Source organism: Chenopodium album, chromosome 9 (assembly GCF_948465745.1).
Source record: "Chenopodium album chromosome 9, dcCheAlbu1.1, whole genome shotgun sequence".
Lineage (NCBI taxonomy): Eukaryota > Viridiplantae > Streptophyta > Magnoliopsida > Caryophyllales > Amaranthaceae > Chenopodium > Chenopodium album.
In genome coordinates, this window is record NC_137842.1 from 58,806,379 (window position 1) to 58,829,398 (window position 23,020).

Below are 23,020 nucleotides of genomic sequence, written 5' to 3' on the forward strand. Positions count from 1 at the left end.
TACTATTAGTGATTTATACAATACCTAAGAAAACATATAGTCTTACGGATACATATTTGAATTTTATCAATAAATAGATCATTAATATTCAATTGTTATATTTAATTTATTAACCAAAATTTTACATTGTTATACCTGCACGATCACATATATACAATATACTCGACTAAGGTGTCAAAATTTTATCTGACTCACCCGATCTAAAACTAACTTGAAAAATAATCTTAAATTTGTATATCATCATGTTTAAACTCACAATGAAAAATAAATTTGATAACTCACAATCAATTACATACTACTAAAAGCGAATCTATAGACACACTTGTCAATATATTATTAAAAAATTTCCCGCCAAAAGTACTTTCTCAAAACATCATTGTTGATTAAGGAAAAAATAAATTACATCTAAATTACGACATAATTTGTTTTATATAAAATATTTTAAATATTTTCTCTTGCATGGTTTTATTTTTGATATACTCAAGTCATTATATTAAAAATTTTATAATAAAATTATCAAAAATATTTAACAACCGTGCATTGCACGGGATTTAATCTAGTGAAAAATAAATTTGATTCGCCTTGATCCAAGCAAACCCAATCTAACCCGATTCGATTCGAACCAACACATCTGAGCTCACATGATTACGATCCAAACGCCCGAAATGACTGGCCTCCTCTCTTCTCGCACAACTAGTGCTGTTAAATTTCAAACCGAAACCGTTTAACTGCCCGAAACGGACCGACCCAAATGAGAACCGAACCGATTAAAAATCGATTTTGTAACACCGAAAATCGACCCGGACCGTATTTAAGTAAACCCGAAACCGAACCGAATAATGTCAAACCGTATAAGAACCGAACCCGTTAACAAACCGAACCAGTTCTAAACCGAACTGTAATCAAACCGAACCGAAAAGGAACCGAACCATTTCTGACCCGAAACTGTTTCCAACCCGAAACCGTTTGAACCGAGGTAAAAACCGTTTACACCGATCCGTTAACAAACTGCAACCCGTTTGCGCCGAACCGTTTATAAACCGAACCACTTACAAACTGAACGGTCTATAAATCAAACTGTAATTTCGACGTCACAATAACTCATCAAATCATGATTATGACACATTAATTAGTTGATTGAATAAGAAGCAGCTAATAATGTGATAGTAAAATAATAATAATTCATTAATACACTAAACTTTTATAATCTACGTTACTTCGTAATAAACTAGTAAGATCAGTATGACTAAACTTGAAATAACATGATATGTATTTTTGAAATCGATGAGAATTTGTATATAATATAATGCTTAATGCCTAAATATGAAGTGATGAACTCTCGGCTTGATATAAAACTTGTTAACCAGCGAAAGGTTAGCAAGTACTATGAAACTTCAAACCAAAATCGTTTAACTGCCCGAATCCAAACGACCCGATTAAAAACCGACTTTTTGAAATAAAAATTCGTTCCGAACCATAATTTAGTAAACGTGAATTGGAACTGATCCGAATAACGTTAAATCGTATAAAAGACAAACCCGTTAACAAACCGAACCAAAATAAAACTGAACCGAAAAAGAACCGAACTGTTTCTAACTCGAAACTGTTTCCAACCCGAAACTGTTTGAACCGGTTTAAAAACCGCTTACATCGAACCGTTAACAAACTGCAACCCGACTGCACCGAACCGTTTACTTTCCGAACTATTTACAACCCGAACCGAATTAAAACCGCTCAAGAATAAACCGAAATCGAATCGAACCGATAATTATTTAAACCGAACTAAAACCGACCCGCGAGACACTTAAACCGATTTCAAACCGACCCGATTTAATACCGTACCGATTTCAAACCGAACCGAACCCGAACTGTCAAACCGTTTTGACAGTGCTACGCACAACTGAACCACGTCAATATAAACGACTCGTCTCTCCTAAAACTTCAGCCAATCGAATTTCTATCTGCAGTAACCACCAAAACACTCTCGAACCTTCTCCTTTCAGACGACCACAACCACCCCCACAACCGCAACAACCACCACCCGACAACCGCAACCACCACATCTTGAATTCTTTTTCAAGATGGATGTACACGCAGATCATCTTTTAACATACATCAATCTTCAGACTGCATTGATAAAAAATTCAGACATCATAATTGATCTACAAAATCATTTACAGTATTTGATTTTACAGTATAATCAGATGTATGCCGACTTTCTGTTTCAATCAAATCAAGATAACCCTAATCTTGATCTAATCGAGATCTTGGGGATAGCTACTTTAGATCTGTTGTCTCGTATTCGCAATGTTGAGAGCGTTATTAGGGTTACGCAGAATCAATGGAACCGGGCAGAAATGATTCGTGGGGTTCATTATTTGACTATGGTAACGGCTCCGATGCTCATAGTGAACGGCGTCGCTAGTGCTAGGGTTTTGCTTGATCTGCATATTCACTATGGCTGGAAAGGGACCATCCTTTTAGGGCAAATTCCGTTGGAAGAAATGGATGAGGTTGAAAATATTCTCGACAATGGATTGTTTGAGAATATTGTTAATCTTGCGGATGCCTGAATTTGGGCTCCTTAATTTATATAATTTGAAGAATTTTGAACTGTTTCGATTACAATTAGGTTACAATTAGGGTATTTTTGATTCTTAGGTTAATTTTTGGTGGGTATTAAGTGAATATTGGGAGAGATGTGGAAGGTGAAGCCGTTCTGTGAACTTAATTTCAACTGGGTATTTTCGATTTTATGGATTAGTTTTTCTGGGTATTAGGCCAATTCTGTGAATTGGGAATTGTTTGAGAGAAGATGCCAATGGTGAAGTTTTGTGCGATCGATATCAGGGTGCTGCGATGTGCTCAGGTATTGATTTTCTTGCTGAGTTCAAATTTATTTTTGATTATTTTGTTTAATTTATCATAGATTTATTTTGTGTTACATTCGGCCATTCGCTATACTGTAATTGAACTGGATGATTAGTTTATCGTTATAAACTACATATTCTGTCAATACAAGATGATTAGTGCTAGACTTCCATTGCCAAAATTGTTTCTGTGAATGTATTAGCTCGTAGTGAGGGATTAGAATGCATGCGTGACGAGTAGAATGCATACGTGATGAGCAGTGTAAAATGTCAGTTGATAGCAATGTGCAGGGAAGGGGGCAGGGAGGGAAGCAGGAAGCGGGTAGGATTTGGATATGACAGTTGTTTGAAGAAAATATGAAATTCTTTATTTGTGCCTAACCAGATTTTCTAATGAAATGGTTGTGTCCATACATACCCTAACAAAATATGGCATAGCTGGATGATGAATAGCCGCTTTGTGGCTTGGTGCATGTTTTGTCACTTTCTGTAATAATTTGATGTTATTTCAGTTAAATTTAACTGCATCTTTAGCTCACAAGTTTATTCCATTTTTTTTTTGGCAAAACCTCTTATATTTCCTCTCATTCTTTCTTATGTTATCCACTCTTTCTCGCACACCCCTTTTTTACACTCTATCTTACGTTAGCCTTAATTTGTGTTCCATAGTAAATGTTAAGAAGCTTCTGAAACAGATGTTGTAGAAGGTAAAACTGCTGAAGTTGGACAATTGTGATAGCTATGAAATTTACATCCTTGGTTTACATGTCTATACTATAGTATTCATCAAGCATTAATTTTTCCATTGATAGCACCTGTATTGGTGGCGTGGTGCATGACTCAATTTGTACTCTTTTTGGGGATATCTATTATGCTTGTACACCCTTAGGGCTACAAATAAAAAAAATCTTTAATTCAGTGTGTTCTGACTAATATACTTTCTTTCATTCTGTATTATAGGTGTATTTTGATATCAGATTACATTTATTATTATGCCAGGATGCCTTGTAAAGCTTTCTTATTGTTCTTGTAATCTATTGCAGATACCATCTTTGACTTTAGATCTAAAAGGTCTTGCAGAGCGGCTATCAAAAGTAGACTTAGCTAAAAGACTCTTTGTTGAATCAGATCTTTTTCCTCCAGAGTTGGTATGTACCGTTTCTTCAGTCTTATGACGTTAATCTATTATATTCTTCCTGCATGCTTGTAATTAGAAAGTTTTAATTCATCATGGCTTTGCTACCATGCTTGCTTGAGTTTATGTGCTCTATTTCTGTAGTTGTAGCCAAAACCCAATTTCCTGGGTTTGTCTGCTTTGATTTTAATTTTTTTTACTTATTTACAGCATAGCAGCTATTAATTCACATTGGAAGATAAAGTACAAGTTTGATAATTTAAATAAATACTTTGGGCTTGCTCCAAGTATGCATTGCACTTGAAATAATGTACTGCACTAGATTTTGAAATACAAATGTGAATCAACTTGATAGAGGGGAAACTGCAATATGATTTAAACATCTAATCCTATCCACATTATTACAGTTAATCCAAGGCCAATTGTATCCTTGGCGAATTTCTATCTCTTTCTTTTTTTATGCTGAAGTTTATACCTAGGCCTTGTTCATTGTATGTAAAAATTTAAAAATAACAAATACAGTTTACTTAATTAGAAACTTAGAACATTGATCAATGTTATGCACTAGGATTTTTAAATCTTAGATGCAGATGGGATCATGATGACCTGATCATGTTCTTAGTTTCTCATTTAAGGGCAATGCAAACGAATTTGCACCTATCTGGTTTAGTACCATGGTTTATGGCCAAGATCTGATACACTTGTACATGTTATAAGTATAAAGTTGTACAGGGAGGGCGGGATCAATATTTTGCAGAGCTTTTACTTAATTCTTTTCCTCACAAGGTCATTTTTTCAAATTGTTGAGAGCTGAATGAAAGAGTAGCAATGAGATGCTAGTTGAGTTATTGTATCTTACCTTTAGTGTATCGGGGATAAGCAATTTACTGTAAAATTTAGCACATATCTTACTTCCTAAAAAAATGGATTATAGACTGGGAGTACTGGACTATGCATTTAAATTTCTAGGGCTGAAATTTTGTATGAAAACTCATCATTTTTAAAATGGGGAAAAAAGTCCAAATTAAATCCAATTTGTAAGTGTATCTATTCTCATGAAAAAAACTAAAAGTATTGGTTTTTACTAGACTTTTTTTTATAAGAATTTATAACCTCAGCTTTATTGAAGAAAATCTGGCTCCACTCTTGAAGATTTGATTGATGAAATCTCAGCGTTAGGACATGTTTACAGTAACCCCGATCTACTAAAGCTAAGAGAAATTACATAGAAGCTTTTAGTTGTTAAAACTGATACTGCTCCTTACTAATGCCATTTAAAACAGCTCAAGGGCAAATAAGAAATTTGTGTTTGTTATTGATGCTGCAAATAATGAAAATAGTATCCACATGTCATTGAAAAATGACATAAAAATGACATATTTCATTATATGTAAATTTTGGTGTTTTACGAGCCATGAGGTTCATCATTGGCAGAATAGTCTTATTTGAAGGTCAAGTTTCTTAAATAATATTGGATGGCTGTAGGGTATGTTTGTCATATTGTGAGTAACGTTTTATGACTTATATCATTAGATCCCATAAAAATTTAAACCAATATGCATATTTTATGTCCAGATTCAATTTTCTTTCATCTTAAGTCATAGTAGTAGTGTTGAGTAGTGATCTATTTCAGAAGTCGAGGAAAGGAGTACTGCTGCTTTCTAATTTGTGTCATTTCCTGTGATGAAATTATTTGAAATTTCTATGTTCTGTTACTTTTTTTTTTTTTTTTTTCATTGTTTGCGCTTTGCCTACCTGTAGAATGTAGACAGGAAATCTCAAATTCCTCTTAAGAAAAAATTTGTTGTATTTGACTTTCTTTCAAGAACCTCCTCCCTGGCTCTCTTTCATTATGTGCTGAAATTCTTGACTAATATGAAAGATCTAGCTTGGTAAAATCTAGTTTTATCATAGTTATTTGACTTAAGAGTACTGATTGGCTATGGGTGTTAAAAGATGAACCCACTTTGGCAGTCATGTATTTATAAATCCTGATGAATATGATATTGGGACACTGGCCCCTGCACTTTATATCCTACCCCATGAGCATGAAGTGGATTATGCTCCCTAAAGCACATAAGTTCAAAATATAATAACACACAATTTAAATTAAACGAGCTTAACTCATTTTCATTCATAAAATGATGTACAGTTCAAAATTTGAAGAATCAAGAACCAATTCTGAAATCCCAACTGTCCCCCCCCCCCCCCCCTTCCTCTTTCCCTTTCTTTTGACTGAAATAAACAAAAACAAAAGCATAAATAAGATTATGTACATCAGTACTTGTTTATCTTTGATATACTCCTTTTCTTTTCTTTCTTTTTTCTTTTTTCTTTTTTTTTTCCAGGTATGTTTCAAATTGATGTTCCGAAATTTATTCATTCAATATTCATGCATTGATGTCTGATTAAATTCTTGAAATTATAGGTCTTAAGTCTCATTGGTGGAAGGCAGACTGGAAACTCTTCAGCAAAGTCTACAAAAGTTGAGAGAACAGTGGTTGAGATGCCTGACCTAATAGATATGGGGTATGGTGATTTGCTTGGAGAAAAGGCAAGGAAAGCCAAAATGAGCAATTTGTTGCAAGCTAGCCTTTGTCATCTTCTCTCTTAATTGATGATTTATTTGGGGATAGTACAGGCAACGATTGAATAAGAGTGATCTAAGAACTGCCGATGATTCACGGTAAGAATAATTTTATTTTGTTTCTGAATGTCAATAATTTTGTCCTGTTCCTTGTGCTTTGGTTTCTACCTTTTCCGTCTTTTTCTATGTATACCTGTTTTTGAAGATTCGGTGTGTTTATATTACATTATTTACATCTGAAGAACAACATAATTCATCCTTTTAAAAGATGCGAGGTAAGAAGAGTAGAATTGTTATGCCCAACATTTATTGTAAATTCTGCCATTTGGTTAACCTCCCGAAAACAGAGTGGATGAAAAATGAGTCCAACCTTGTAAATTCATCTCTTCACCACATTTAATATTGTACACCCTTTTAATAGGAGCTTGTGAAAATAGTGCACAAGTTCACTTGTTCCACAACTACTTTCTTTTATACCAAGAAAACTAGCCTTTTAGACCTCTCTCTAAGACCTAGGCCCTTAGCCTGGAAAATTCTAATAATGGAACAGAGGGCTTAAAAACCAGCCAAGATAAGGTTACCCTTTTAGCCCTCCTTGTTTGATTTCTTTGAGCTGCTTTATTTAGAACAGGTTTGTAATAAGTGTTGCATGATTTGCATATCCATAGATAGCTGTTAAATTGAATGCCAGAAATTTGGGAACAAGTGTGAGAAGTAAATATTGTGACTAGTGAAACATTACGAGATATTGTTGTAGCCTTTATGTAGACCTTTTCATTTTCCAGTTTACCAACACAATGTCCTTTCAAGTGTGCTAGAGCATAGACATTATATACTTCCTCCGTTTTTATTTTATTGCACCATTAGGACTATTACACTATTCACTTAATCTTCTTTGACCATCATTTGTGATTTACTCATTCGGAAAAATATAGTCATGTGGGATCTAGTTAGATTCGTCTCGAAAAATTCTTTTCAAATATCAAAATTTTATAATTTTTACAAAAGTATAATTGAAGATATTAATAGTTAAAAAAATGCATTGGCAAGCGTGAAATCCCTCATGGTGCAATAAAAAAAGAACGGAGGAAGTATAACATTAATTTATAAACCAGGATGCCTATAGAGTATAGAATACTAAGTGTCATTACTTGTCCATCTTTCATCTACAATCCAGTACTACAGAATATGTTTAATAAGGTTTTCCGATTTGAGTTCAATTATTTGAGTTATTGTCAATCTTTGCATTCTATCGAGTCTTTAATGTCTGACTTTTGGAAGATAAAGTGAATGACACAGAATTGCTAATACATTATTCTAGGGCTGCTCCAATTTTACTTATTGCACTTCCTCCACTCTTTTAGTTGCAAGGCAAATTGCACTATTCATGTTCTCTCATTTGACCACCTTTGTAGATTTATATATGTTGGGCAAAATATTCTTATGAGATCTGTTAGATTCGTTTCAATTTATATTTTTGTACATATTTATAATTAGAGAAAGGGTTGGTATTTTATGCATTAGCGATCGTGAAAGGCAAAACGTTGCAACTAAAAGAAAATAGAGGAAATAGTTATTTTTATTAATTATTATTACGAATTTGGTAAACACTTATTCTACGCTCAACTTGTTGCCTTATTCTGTTTTAGACAGCCTTACTATCTCCAATTCTCCATTGGCTTTCGTAAGTCTAGTCACATTTTCAAGACCATTCATTATAGGATTTTTATGTTTGTTGGTACTACGTACCTTTTCTCTGTAATACTCTGTATATTAATTGATTGTGTGGGTTATTTTAAGAGATTGAAGAATTTTTACTGTTACAAGAATTTCTCAAAATTATGTTGGAATTTTTTTTCCTTTTTTCCTTTACTTAGATTTGTTCATTTTGTGTTGCTTTAACTATGACTGGATCATTTGACACAAGCGCGAGATCCCTCAGAGGGTAGTATAGTTCGCTGATTCAAAGGGAACAATACTAGATTCATTCAGACAAATCAATGTCGGAATCCAGATAATTTATTCGTGGCAAAGTTGCAGTGATAAAAACATGATATTGCCAAGAATTTACTATGACGTGTTGTAGAAGTCATAAGAGCTAGACAATCTTAAATCCCTTGTCATTGTGCAGTATTTGTAAGTTTAGAAAGGATGAGGCCGTTTAGTGCAGCTATATACTTGTGCATTTTTCGAAGAACGAATTCTTGTAGTTATTCCAATTATACTGCCTATTTTTTTTTTTTGGGAGTCTGAAATACCAATACAGGATTTCTTGCTTAATTTTGCACTGTGACAATTGACGATTGTAACTCAAAGATGTTTTATATTTGTTGATACGTTATTTTAGGCATGTTCATCAATAAATGATTTTAAAAATCAATATCTTCGATTATCAAAACACACACATCACTCCTCAATACCTTCATTTTCAGTAGACAAAAGTTCAGGAAAGTTGATATTCAGAAAATATACCTCAAAAGTTTGAGATGAATCTAATATACAGGACTATATTTCTCGAGTATAAATCACAAAGTATGTTAATGGTGTTGAAGTCAAACTATGTCAACTAGTAAGAAACAAAGAGCGTATGTATTCATTAGTTCTGCTTACGAAGAATCAAATGCACAATTATGCTGGTAGAATAAGGTTTCTGGTTTCCTCTTTAATGTCAGCTCCAGCAATGCCAAGGGTGTATTAAGGAATTTGAAAGTATAAGCCAACCATGGTTTAATTTTGAGGAACTTAAGGGAAAGTTTCTACATCACTTGACTGCCAACATGTATCCTCAAAATTTGCAACAATGACTCTCAATTACTGATCTATTTGCTGTTTTCCTTTCCTTCAGAATTTTCTGTTTCCTGTTCCTTGTAAAACCCAAGCTCAGACAATTCATGCTTTCCGAAAGGTAAAGATTTAATAGGTGGTTTTGTGTCATTATTAGTGGATTTTAAGAGAGTGTCATAAGTGGAGTTTGTGTAAGATGAAGCAGGAAAGAGTAGAAAATAATTTAAAATAGGAACAAATGTTATAAAAGATTGGAAACTGAAATAGCTCAAGAATTTTAAACCCCTAACAGGCTAACAAGAACGATATAATATACAAGTAGCATGATTCCTTCAGAAAATATCCCAAAGGTTTGCAATAAAGAATACATTGTTATGACAATGGCAAAATCAATTGATAAACTTCATTTTTCCCCTTACTGGAGCAGCATAACGCCAATCACAGAGGCTGCAAAACAATGTATGATACACATAGCATGCTTTGTAATGATGTCAGCCTCCTAAATAAAGCCTTCAGATGGTGATTGCGTGTGACTAATCGCATCATTGCTTTTGCGGCTCTTTATAACTCCACCTAGCAACACCTACCCTTTATACCTTAGTCTCAAATTGTTAACAACTGCATTTTCTGTGAACTCAGTGACTGTCTTTTAGGCACCATGTAAACTAATTGCTGCTATCTAATACAAAGTGCCGCTGGGTACTTCAGATGTCCCATTTCTATAATTATGTGACTAAGTAGTAATTGCAGAATGAATTTAACATTTTTTAGAAAATGCCTTTAATCTGATTTGAAAGTATTATCTTTAACTTCATCTTTATGAGACCACATAAAAAAGAAATAGATATGGTAATTGTGAGATGAAAACGGACATTTAAAGCTGAATAGTCCAAGGAAAGAAGTGAAACAATTGAAGTAAGACCAGACAGTACAAAATTGCTAACACGGTTGTTAAAATGGCTGCCATATATATTGCTATGCTCAACTCCTCATAAATTCAACTTTCTAATACAGGGTATCTGTTTTACAATGTTAACGATTTCTGTCTCCCTTGCTGTTTGATACTGTATGTAGTAATTTAATGTGAGTGGTGTTATTGTGGTTGTTGCCTTTCAGCCATGAAGAGGAATGCTTTTATGCATTGGACTTAGGTGAGACAATCCTTCGTGTAATGCAAGTTATATTGCAGGGAAATAGGACTATTGAACTAAAAGCCGAGTCTTATATGGTGCCAGGTGCCTTAATTCTAAGATAAAGTTTCACATGTTTTTAAATCAATAAAAGCTGATTTTGATATTGTTCTTGGTAACAAGAGGGAGCTTGGTTTTACTTTCTCATTCCCGGTGCACCAAACAAACAAGGATCAACTCTGGAAGTCTCCTTGATTGGACAAGGAATACAATGCAAAAGATGCTGTAAGTCTCTTATGCCTTTTAGTAAGTACATTCCAATGTACCATGTTCAGCTCCATGCATTTGGCTAAAAGGCGGTAATATGAAATGTTTGACATTGGAAACACTAGCAAATGAGATAAGAATTGAAAAGAATAGTTAATATATATATATATTTTTTTAGTCTGAAACAATGTTTGCAGATCATTTTGAAATTTCGCGTCTTACTTTTTATGTAGCCTAGAGTCTAAGAGTTATCCAAGCATGCTGCAGCTTCTATTTCTACAGCCAATTTGACAGAGTCTTAAATCTAAGGAATTCATATCAATTTTTATCTGGAATGTTTCATGTGAGTGCCTGAGGTCATGTTTTTCTATAAACAAACAAACCCAAAGTACGTGTTATAATTCACTGGTCTTCATTCATGTTTTCCAGTATTTGCTGGAAACATGAAGATATAACTTTGATATTTGATCATCTAAAACATTTTAAGATTGGCAAAGACATGGTGGAGGAGTTGTTGAAGGCTTTGGAGAAACGGGCTATTGCTGTTAATGTAACTGCTTTGGTAAGTTAAACTACTACTCTTATCAGTCTACTTTTTCGGTCAAAATACTCTTTTCTGAACTTCAGAAGTTGCCAAGTTCTATCTGTTATCAGCTCAATGATACTGTTGGAATTTTGGCAGGAGGTCACAAAAATGTTGTTGCAGCCTGTGATTTTGGGTACTGGTACGAATGCTGCTTATATAGAACAGTCTGAACGCATTTGAAGCCATATGGTCTTCCACCAAAATCAAGACAATTGGTAACTTTACTTTTATTTTCCTGAGTTTTACATGTCAAAAAACTTTTGTTTTGTGTATTAAAACATAGGTTATCAACATCGAGTGAGGCAATTTCAATCCTTTACTTCTTCCTTTAACTGGCAATGCTCGTGCTTTAGACAGTGATAGTCTGAACCACCACAAGCAGGTGGTTGTTTACTGATTGATAATCTTGCAACTGCTGAAAAGTTCAAATCAGTATTATATTTCAGATCCTAAAAAAGATGCTTTTTGGTAGATATATTTGGGAGAAGTCGTGCTGAGAATTTTAATAAGCTTAGTTGATGCAGCTGTGCTTTTTGGTGACATTGTTCCTCCAAAACTTCGACAACCTTATTTTTTTAGGGTATGTGTGTGAATTGCAATCAGTCTTTTCTGTGGACAATTTGTCATTCTTTGTTGCAACATATTTTTGATACCTAATTCGATCACTATGGTTTATGCAGGATGGATATTGTTTCAGCAACGCATGGTGACAAGTCCACAGACTACAAGACATTCACTTATCTTTCTGTACCATACTGAACATCATGTGACCACATCATATTAAAGCAATGTTTAGGTAATGATGATTAAAACTTCGTTTATGTATTCGAAAAATACTGATATGAACATACCGAAACTTATTTGGATTGGTAAACTGAACTTAGTAGCCCATACCTGAACTATATTTTTACTGATAATTGTGTTTATTGAAGTACTTCATACGTGTTAATGCTGTTATAAAATACAAAGAATTTGGATATTGAAGCATAGAGGTTTAATTGATAATTCTCTCCATGTACTCTGTGAAAGGTTAATTAATTGACAAAAAATGATCAAGTGAAAGGTTAGTTCATCATAAAAAGTTAAATGACATGTATTTTGTCTGCTCACTTGCTCAGTAAACAGAAATTGGTTTTGTGCATATTAGCTTTAATTTGTTTGGAGAAATTAAATTATGTTAGTAACTAAAAGATGCAAATTATACAGAAACTACTACTCATAACTATCTTTTAACATTTTTTTTTCTGCATTACTAAGCTAGTTAGATCTGATGAGTATACTAATTAGTACACAAATAGTCTTTGGAATCCTAAACAAACATGGAAACACCACCATTTAAAGTGCAGCATCTCTTTACTTTGTTGGTTTATCCTGCTTTCGACAATTTGACAGGCATTACTTAGCTGCTTTCAGAATATGATGACTTTGTTTACTGCTTTTTGGTTCCAAGGATTTCTGAAGCCAATGTTGAACTTTCTTCTTTATTGTGTTCGATTGAGCTCGAGACTGATAAAACCCAATGGAATCAAGATACCAACCACTTCTCCCTTTGAAGCCAATGATTCTTCCACCCTCCATTGCGAAGTAAAACGGGGTTCCATCTTGTATGCCAAACGGTCCAAAGGTTCTCAGATTGCTCTTAAACATTAACGATCTAATAACCGGAGGCATCCCTTGTACTAATGAAGAGTAATGGCCGCTTACACTGATCAAATACTCCTCTGGATAATTCAGCTTAATCTAGCATATGTATATCAAGTCATTAAGTGAAAATAGAGAACTGAATTCAGTCCTTGTATAGTACTAGTTAGACCCTGTTCACTTTACCTTAAAATAAATAATATTCAGTAAAAAAATAAGTTCAGTTTGCCAAAATTAATTTCACTTCAGTGAAAAGAATTTCAATTTAGTAAAATCAGTAACTTTAAAGAAGAAAAATGATAGAATATCAGTAAAAGTTCATTAAAAATAATTTTAGTTCATTAAAAATAATTCAGTTCGACAAAGATAAGGTGAAGTGAACGGACATTATTAGATAGCTAGAAGCCAAATTTCAAAAGAGTAGGAAGAGTTACCTCGACAGTTATGCTTCCTCCATTGCCTCCATGTTTCTCTGACTTAACAGGTTTACCATTCTTGTCATACACCACAGTAATTGAATCGATACATCGATCATAGACTAGCTTAATTTCTCTTACACCGCTATAACATCCATCATCCCAGCTAGTTCCACCACTACCTCCCCACGGTCCAACTGCTATCTTCATTTTCGTCTTCTTTTGCTCTTTCCCTTCCTAGTAAACCATCCATAACACTACAATCATTCCTTAGATAAAATTTCGAAGATTTGATAATACACAAACATGCATCATTTGAAAGAGCCAGTTTACAAGGAATGTTAAACAAAACGTACCATTCTTAGACTGAAAGACCCTGATGAAAGGAATTAGTAGTAGCGAATTCGAGCAACATGATACTTATACTGTTATAAAGATGATTGAAAATAAATGGAATTTGCTATTGAGAATCTGATACCAGTTTTCTTTCATCGTTAAATTGGAATTTTGCTTTTGAGTTGATTCAACAACTAAGCTTAGCTTGGTGACCTCACCTTTACAACTGTGTAACATAATATCCTAGGCTTTTACATTTTTCTGTTTTGGTCCGTCGAAATTTCTGTAACTAGTTGTTTACAATGTTTTGGAACAATAACTTCACTTTCACAATTGAAAGCATATTTGTTCAATAGTGATGCTTACAAAATTGGAAATACAATCATATTTAGTAATAATAATTTCAAGTTAGTAAAACTAAGTGTAATCAGTAAAAAATAATTAACTTAAAATAATTTCAATTCAGTACAATTAATTTCAGTTTAGTAAATGTAAGCTGAAAAGAATAAGGCCTAAATTTGCTTTTCCAATTTTAACTTTATTTGTGTTGCTAATAATGTGTACTTTTCAAATACTTCTTATACACTTTTTAGAATTGTTTTACAGGATTAAAAATATTTAGCTACATACGGAGTATAAAGTGTTATAAACCCGCACAAATAAAAAGATATGATATCTTAGTCTAATCTTATTTGACTTGATGTAGTCTAATCCGATCCGATCTGATCTAATCTAGTCTAATCAATTACTTTTATATATAATACACAGGATAAAAAGCTCAAAGACAAGAAATTACGAATCTAGTACAAATGGGTCAATCATAATGCATTAAAAACTTGTCAATGAAATTTTTTCTTGCTATACTATCCTTGTAAGCTTTCGAGTTTGACTTGTTTCTTTTTTTTTTAAAAGATTGGTTTTATTTTATCTTGGTTATCAAAAATTTACTATAAATGTCGTAGTGTATCGATATATACTACTAATGAAATTAATTTGTATATGATTAAAGTTATGAATTTATAAAACATAGTTAAATTTAATTAAGATGATAAATAGTTTTATCAATTTTATTAGCGATACTAGGGGTCTGTTCTCTTCATCTTAAATTCAACTCAGTTCAATTTAGCTCCAATCAGTTCAATTCAGTTCAGATAATAAGTTCAGTTCAGTTCAATTTATCTTTATGTCTAATGATATTGCTAATGATAATTTAGGCCAAATTTCATACTTAGTAATAGTAATAGTAATAGTAATAGTAATAGTAATAGTAATAGTAATAGTAGTAGTAATAGTAGTAGTAGTAGTAGTAGTAGTAATAATAATAATAATAATAATAATAATAATAATAATAATAATAATAATAATAATAATAATAATAATAATGTTATTATTATTTTTACATAAATATTTTAATATGTATTTTTGTATATACACTTATATATAATAATAAATAACCAAAGATCATTAATCCGTAGTTAAAAATCACTAATCAATAGTCAAATAGTTAAGTGTAGTTCAGCTCTAATAAGTTCAGTTCTTTTCTGTTAAGTTAAGTTAAGTTCAACTCTAACAAGTTTAGTTCAGTTTAGCTCTAATAAGTTCAGTTCAGCTCAGCTCATTTCAGTAAATCAGAACAGGCCCTAGGATCAACTCTTTCCCCACAATTTTATTAATTTTCCTTCTTATATTTTAAATTGACTTACTTTACATCAAATTTTTGTAAAATAAAATTTATTATAATTTTTTTTCATATCATCAATTTAAAGAAAACATGACATTTTTTTACACTGTACAACTAATCAAATTTTTTTGATATTCAAATTTTAAAATATTTTCATATCTTTTCTTTAATCTAATATTTGTATGTATTTTCTATGTTATAATTTGAGTCTTACATATCCAAAACAAATCTTAAGGTTTGACTTTTACAATTCTATTAAAACCAACTCAACCAATTCAATCAAATTTAGGCCCTATTCACTTCTCCTTAAAAAAAATATTTAGTAAAAATAATTTCAGTTCAGTAAAAATAAGTTTAGTTCAGTAAACAATTTCAGTTCAGCAAAAATAATTTCAGTTCAGTTAAAATAATTTAACTTCGATAAAAACAATTTCAATTTAGCAAAAATAATTTCAGTTCAGTTTAAATAATTTAAGTTCAGTAAAAATCAGTAAACTTAAAGAAGAAATATAATAGCAAATCAGTAAAAATAATTTCAATTCGGCAAAAATAATTTCAGTTCAGTAAAAATAATTTAAGTTCAGCAAAATAATTTAAGTTCAGTAAAAATAATTTTAGTTGTTCAGCAAAAATAAGATGAAGTGAACGGGCCTTAGTAGTATAAAAATAATTATAACATTAAAGAAAATAATTTAGTAAATATTAGGTTAAAAAAATATGAAAATATTTTTAAATCTGTAATATAATTGTAGAGTCAATTCACCGCAATCTCCCAAATCCCCATTCCTCAAATTCTATTGATCATAAGTTATATCGTTCCTTCCCTTGATATTGAAAGGTCTAATTAATTACTCTTCAATGGATATCTCGAAAAAAGATCGAATTAGCGAGTTACCAAAACACATAAGGCAACACATACTCTCCTTTTTACCTTACAAACAAGCCATTGCAACAAGCTTATTATCGACAACTTGGAGGTTCGATTGGTTCAACATCGAAAACTCGTATTTTCCCGAGTTGTGGAGATCATATGATCAATACTACGACAACTTGACGACATCGCACAACCCCATCTCGTGTTACCTACATTTCCTTGATAACACTCTTAGAAGAATCAGGTACTTTTTAGGTGATGATCAGCTATCGATCCCAAATCTTAAGCTTCGAATACATCCATTGTTGGCCGCGTTTAGCCCTGACATTGCTGAATTTCTACCTAGACTTAAGGTTAAGAATTTATCTCTTTCTATCTTTTTGGATTTTGATTTTAACTCGAATGACTTTGTTATAAGCTCTGTCTCGACACTGCCAATGTTATCGGAATTAGAAATTTATAACAATTACCTACCGTCATCTATCGAGCCTTGCCTAGCAACCATCGTTACGTGTCGTTTACAAAAACTGTCTCTTATCTCAATCACTATCGAGCAATCTAAGATCGATAAAGTGATTGCGGGTTGTAATTGTATCAAGTGGTTAAGATTTGAGCGATGTGATGGCCTCACATATCTTAACCTTGTTGGGGTTTCGAAGTTAACAGAACTCGTTCTTAAGTATAATCGTAACTTGGCAAGTGTTGTGATGGATGATGGTGCAACAAATTTTCACTATTTGGAGTATGTTCGTAGTGAATTATTTGATGATGGGTTGCTAGTTTTGTCTAATGTTGGCTCATTAGAAGAGCGAGATTTGATGAGTTCTAAACTTCCAATGGGATGTGTGAATTTTCGACTTTCCAATTCGTGTAGTATTAAGAAATTAAAAGTTTCTTGTGATATTCTTGTTAAATTCGCAGCAAGAACAAAGTAGCAGAATAGAACTAAGCAAAACAGTAGAACAGGACACCTTGATTTTCTGCCATCACTGCTGCATCCGTAGAAGTTCAGCTCAGGACCTAGAACTAAGCTTCTTATTAATGGAGGAAAAAGTTTCTTACAGAATAAGAAAGAAGAAGAAAAACTAAAGAAAGGAAAATTACAGAGAGAATTTAAGAGAGTTGAAAATGAAATGAAAATGAATAGCAGTACAAGTTGCATAGCTATTTATAGCTAGCATTTATTAAAATAAGCTGAGGTGGAAAACTTGTAACAAACTTTTGTTACCCTTCCAACTGCATTCTGACGTGGCAAAAGTTGTTGTAACAACTTTGACCTTTTGCTGACTTATAGCATTACTCAACAGCCCCCCTCAAACTAGGCAGGGACTGTGTCATGCCTAGTTTGGATAGCAGATCCTTAAACTGAGCAGAAGGAAGCACTTTAGTCAGAACATCAACAAGTTGAAAAGAGGTGGGAAGATATGTAAGTTGAATCAAACCTTCTAAGATCTTTTCCCTGGTAAAATGGCAATCTATATCAATATGTTTAGTCCTCTCATGGAAGACTGGGTTCTTAGCAATGTGAATTGCTGACTGGTTGTCACAATGCAGAACCACAGGAAGTAAATTTGACACTCTAAGTTCTGTGAGTAATCTCACCATCCATGTCACTTCAGCAGATGCACTTGCCATAGCCCTATACTCAGATTCTGAAGAAGACTTGGACACAGTGGGTTGTTTCTTGGATTTCAAGCTGATGGGTGACTGTCCAAGTTGAAGTACATAACCAGTAACTGACCTTCTTGAATCAGGGCAAGCAGCCCAATCAGAATCAGAGAAAGCTTGAAGTTTAATCTGATCACCAGCTCTGAGTAATATCCCTTGGCCAGCTGTAGCAGAAACATAATTCAGAGTATGATGCAAAGCTGAGAGGTGTGAAGTTCTTGGTTTCTGCATGAATTGACTCAGAGTCTGAACAGTGTATGAAAAATCTGGTCTTGTATTTGTCAAGAAATTTAACTTGCCAACCAGGCTTCTGTATAAGGAGGGATCAGAAAAGAAGGGTGCCTTCAGATGCTTGAAGATTTAGATTCACTGGCAGAGGAGTGACAACAGGCTTGAACTCAGACAAACCACATTCTGAAAGTAGCTCCTTTGTAAACTTTTTTTGTGAGAGAACAATACCATCTTCCTGATATCCAACTTCTATGCCCAAAAAATAGTTGAGTTTTCCCAAATCCTTGATACTAAAAGTATCATGTAAGTGCTGCTTAAGATTCTGAATAGTTGACTGATCATTGCCAGTCAATATAATATCATCAACATATACTGCATCTATTGTGATTTTGCAATCAATCTTCTTCATAAACAAGGAAGCATCACTTTTGCACTGAACAAACCCTTGCTTTTGCAGTTCTTCATGTAATTTGGCAAACCATTGCCTTGATGCCTGTTTTAGACCATAAAGGGACTTTGTAAGCCTGCATACTTTCCCATCAACAGCATCTAATCCCTCAGGTATTCTCATATAAACCTCATCATGCAGATCACCATGGAGGAAGGCATTATTCACATCCAACTGAAACAAACTCCAACCCCTGCAAGCTGCTAAGGCAATGACTGCTCTAACTGTTGCCATTTTAACAACAGGAGAGAAAGTCTCTTCATAATCTACACCATATTTCTGTGTATAACCCTTTTCCACTAATCTAGCCTTGTATCTTTCAATTGTGTCATCTGCTCTCAGTTTGATTTTGTAAACCCACTTGCACCCAATTGGCTTTTTGTTAGGAGGAAGATCCACTAGCTCCCAAGTGTTATTAACCATAAGAGCATCCAACTCTTTTTGCATAGCAGATACCCAGTTAGGATCAGATTTTGCTTGACTGTAGGACTTGGGTTCTGTCAAGGCAGAACATGTAGCAACAAAAGCCTTGTGACCCTTAGATACCTTGTTAAATTTAACAAGGTTGCACAGTGAGCAGTAGTAACCTTTTTTACAGCAGCATGACATAAGTAGTCACCCATCCAGTGTGGTGGTTTTCTTGGTCTGGGAGGTAAGGATTCTATTTGGTGTACTGGTTGGTCTGACAGAATAGCTGTAGTATCTTGGATAGTATTAGGGGGTAAAGAAGAAAAGTCTGGAGAGGTATTGAAAGATTCTGAAAGGCTATTGGAAGAAGTATGTGATGAAGAAGATGTAGAAGAAATATCTGGTGTTGAAATAGGGTTGGGAACAGGAATTGGATTGGGAACAGGACAAGGATCAGGATATGCTTCAATGAAAGGATCAATGAATATATGTGAACTATTTTGTGTGGGAACAAAAAACTGAAAAGGTTGTTCAGTGGTAGAAGATGAAATATGGAAAGGAAAATGTTGCTCATGAAAAACAACATCTCTACTTACAGTGACAGAATTATCAGACAGATGCAAAACTTTATATCCTTTTTGTGTTGGACTATAGCCAATGAAGACACAAGAATTAGCTCTGGGGTCAAACTTGGACCTGTTTACCTTAGAAGTTGAAGTATAACATAAGCAACCAAAGGTTCTAATGTGATCCAAGTTAGGTGGTTTATTGAACAAGATTTGATAAGGAGAAATATGATGAAGAACAGGCAAGGGCATCCTATTTATTAAGTGTGCTGCACACAAAACACACTCTCCCCAATATTTCTCAGGCAATTTGGACTGAAAATAGAGAGCCCTAGCAGTCTCAAGAAGGTGTCTATGTTTTCTCTCTACCACTCCATTTTGTTGTGGTGTTCCACTACAACTGGTCTGATGTTCAATACCCTTTTTGTTATATAAAACCAGAATTTTTCCTTCACATAGTTCCTTTGCATTGTATGTCCTTATACATTTCACTGAACAGTCAAATTGTTTTTCAGCAAAGATAACAAAATTTTCTAAAATTTCAACAGCATCAGACTTTAATTTGATCAAATACACCCAAGTATGTCTGCTGAAATCATCTACTATGGTAAAAAACATAGTATTTCCATTATAAGACTTGTGTTTGTAAGGCCCCCAAATGTCAACATGAATCATTTGGAAGGGCTTTTCAGTCTTTATTACACTAGTAGGAAAAGGTAACCTACATTGTTTGGCCTTGGGACATATCTGACAAATATTGTCTGGTATGCCCTTCTGGCTTACAAGAAGAATTACATGCTTTATTTGACCAAAAGGCATATGACCTAGTCTTAGATGCCACAACTTGACACTATCATCTATTTGGTTAGAAGAAATAGAACTAGCAGCTGCTGCAGTGGCTAAGTGTTGTTCTGTCTGAGGATGCAAACCAGGATTTGACTGACTATGTTCCACAGCATAGTAAAGACCAGACTTCAACTTACCAAGAACAATCTCCTTTTTCAAAACTTGATCCTGTATAATGCATTTATCAGATGTAAAAATGACATTACTCTTCATATCCTTAGACAGTTTGTGAACAGAAATCAAGTTGAATTGGAAGTCAGGAACATATAGAACATCTCTTAGCAAGATAGTTGGACTAAGCTTGACAGTTCCTATATGAGTTATTTGAACTTCAGTACCATCAGGTATAGTTATTGTATTTTCATCACTATATAGGACTGTATATGAATCAAACAGTTTCAAATCATGGCATATGTGGTCTGTAGCACCACTATCAATAATCCAGCCTAGATTAGAGTGAGAAAAGAGGCAGAGTTTACCTGCAAAGTAGGCACTGCTTGTGTTTTTCTCCTCTGAATAAGAGTTGTTCTGAGACTGACTCTTAGCATCTGTGCTTTGTTCTTCCATTGCACTCATGATCCTTGCATACTCTTCTCTGGTGAAAGATGCTGTGACAATGTCTTCTTGCATATTCATGTCATCCATAGCATCTTCACCTTGAGCCATATTAGCAAATTTTCTCTGTGGATTATGCTTAAAATCTGGTGGAAAACCATTGAGCTTGAAGCACCTGTCAACTGTGTGACCTGACAGTTTGCAATGTGTGCAAAACAGATTAAGATTTCTCTTGAAACCAATGTTCTGTCTCCCAGTATGAGAACCCTGTCCAGAACTTCCACTACTATAATAATTTCCCTTGTTATTGCCCTGGTTGTAAGAACCATATCCACCATTATGAGAATTACCAAACCTGGAGTGATTATCATATTATCTTCTCCTATCTGCTCCAAAAGACACTATTTCATGAAAGCTTGTTAAATCACTGAGTTTTTTATGCTTCTGTTCTTGCAGGAGCATCCTATAGGCCACAGTCATTTGAGGAAGAGGATGCATCATTAAGATGTTGCTTTTGATTTAATTTGCTGATACCCATCTTTAAGCTTCATAAGGAACCTAAGCAACCTTTGATCCTGCTGTATCTTCAAGAATTTAGCAGTAAGGTTACACCTACAACCATTACACTCACACACAGGCATAGGGCTGGTATCATCTAATTCATCCCAAAGAACTTTTAGCTTAGCAAAATACTCTGCTATTTCATCAGAATCTTGCTTGACCTCATTTATCTCTTCTTGCAATGCATATAGTTGTGCAGAAGAAACACGACCATAGCGTTCCTCAAGATCCTGCCACATATCTCTAGCTGTCTTATAGAAGAACACTGACTTCTTAGTTATAGGACCAAGAACTCCTAAAATCCAACCAACAACCAAATCGTTGCATCTTATCCAAGCCTTATAAGTAACATCTGTTGGCTGAGGCTTAGGTAGAGTTCCATCAATGAAACTCATCTTATTCTTAGTAGAAAGACCTATAATCATAGACCTCTTCCAGGAACTGTAATTCTCTCCATCAAAAACATCATTAATGAACTTGTAATTGTTGTTATCAGATGGATGAATGTAATATACTGTGCTAGGATCTTGTGTCAATTCAACAATTCTATTGCCTTCATTAGCAGCCATAATTCAGATATTAAATTCCACAAATCAACTTGATTACCTCACAAGAAAATCCAGATATCTCAATTAATCCGAAAAAAAAATGATTCACAAATCCAGCAAATCAAAAACAACTTTCAATCCTCCAAAAAATTAATCCAGAACACAGCTCAGATTGCGAAAATATACCAAAACTTCAAACAAATCAAGAATCCAGTAATCAACCTTTCAACAAATTCTTAACCAGCAAATAAAACGCAATCGCAACAATCTCAACACCACAAAACTCCAGAATAATTCGTAAAAAACACCAAATGTAATTCCAAAAACAGCTTCAAGCAAAGAAATCCAAGAAAATTCAATCAACTTCCAGAAACCTTCAATTCGAACTCCAAAACTTCAGAAAATATGCAGAAATCAAGAGAAAAATTACCAAAATCGTACTCGGAAAACCCGCTCTGATACCATGTTAAATTCGCAGCAAGAACAAAGTAGCAGAATAGAACTAAGCAAAACAGTAGAACAGGATACCTTGATTTTCTGCCATCACTGCTGCATCCGTAGAAGTTCAGCTCAGGACCTAGAACTAAGCTTCTTATTAATAGAGGAAAAAGTTTCTTACAGAATAAGAAAGAAGAAGAAAAACTAAAGAAAGGAAAATTACAGAGAGAATTTAAGAGAGTTGAAAATGAAATGAAAATGAATAGCAGTACAAGTTGCATAGCTATTTATAGCTAGCATTTATTAAAATAAGCTGAGGTGGAAAACTTGTAACACACTTTTGTTACCCTTCCAACTGCATTCTGACGTGGCAAAAGTTGTTGTAACAACTTTGACCTTTTGCTGACTTAGAGCATTACTCAACAATTCTAGTACAAAATGCAT

At 33.8% G+C, this 23,020-nt stretch overlaps 3 protein-coding genes across 15 annotated transcripts; 2 read left to right on the top strand and 1 right to left on the bottom strand.

Annotated features, from left to right (window-relative positions):
* Positions 1–1,959: 1,959 nt before the first annotated feature.
* Positions 1,960–12,943, top strand: LOC145558619 (uncharacterized). Of its 13 annotated transcripts, none has more exons than XR_014092568.1 (8): positions 1,960–2,869; positions 3,914–4,018; positions 6,434–10,527; positions 10,690–10,791; positions 11,261–11,335; positions 11,456–11,939; positions 12,040–12,155; positions 12,810–12,943. XR_014092568.1 is itself a non-coding variant. In XM_081619913.1 (3 exons), the coding sequence occupies exons 1-3, from the start codon at positions 2,816–2,818 to the stop codon at positions 6,617–6,619; spliced, it is 345 nt and encodes a 114-aa protein (XP_081476039.1). In that variant the 5' UTR covers positions 1,960–2,815; the 3' UTR covers positions 6,620–8,832. The 13 variants fall into 13 exon arrangements, 1 of the variants encoding a protein (XP_081476039.1); XR_014092562.1 differs by having other exon boundaries at positions 6,434–6,691; positions 10,493–10,527; positions 10,690–11,335; XR_014092570.1 differs by having other exon boundaries at positions 6,434–6,691.
* On the bottom strand, positions 12,503–13,886 carry LOC145558618 (jacalin-related lectin 19-like). Its single transcript, XM_081619912.1, has 3 exons — positions 13,773–13,886; positions 13,435–13,653; positions 12,503–13,099 (listed from the first exon to the last, which is right to left on the bottom strand). Exons 1-3 carry the CDS (start codon positions 13,773–13,775, stop codon positions 12,755–12,757), a joined length of 567 nt encoding a protein of 188 aa, XP_081476038.1. The 5' UTR covers positions 13,776–13,886; the 3' UTR covers positions 12,503–12,754.
* A 2,405-nt stretch (positions 13,887–16,291) lies between these two features.
* On the top strand, positions 16,292–17,242 carry LOC145557804 (F-box/LRR-repeat protein 25-like). The gene has a single exon (XM_081618983.1). It carries the CDS (start codon positions 16,292–16,294, stop codon positions 17,240–17,242), a length of 951 nt encoding a protein of 316 aa, XP_081475109.1.
* The last annotated feature ends 5,778 nt before the right edge of the window (positions 17,243–23,020 follow it).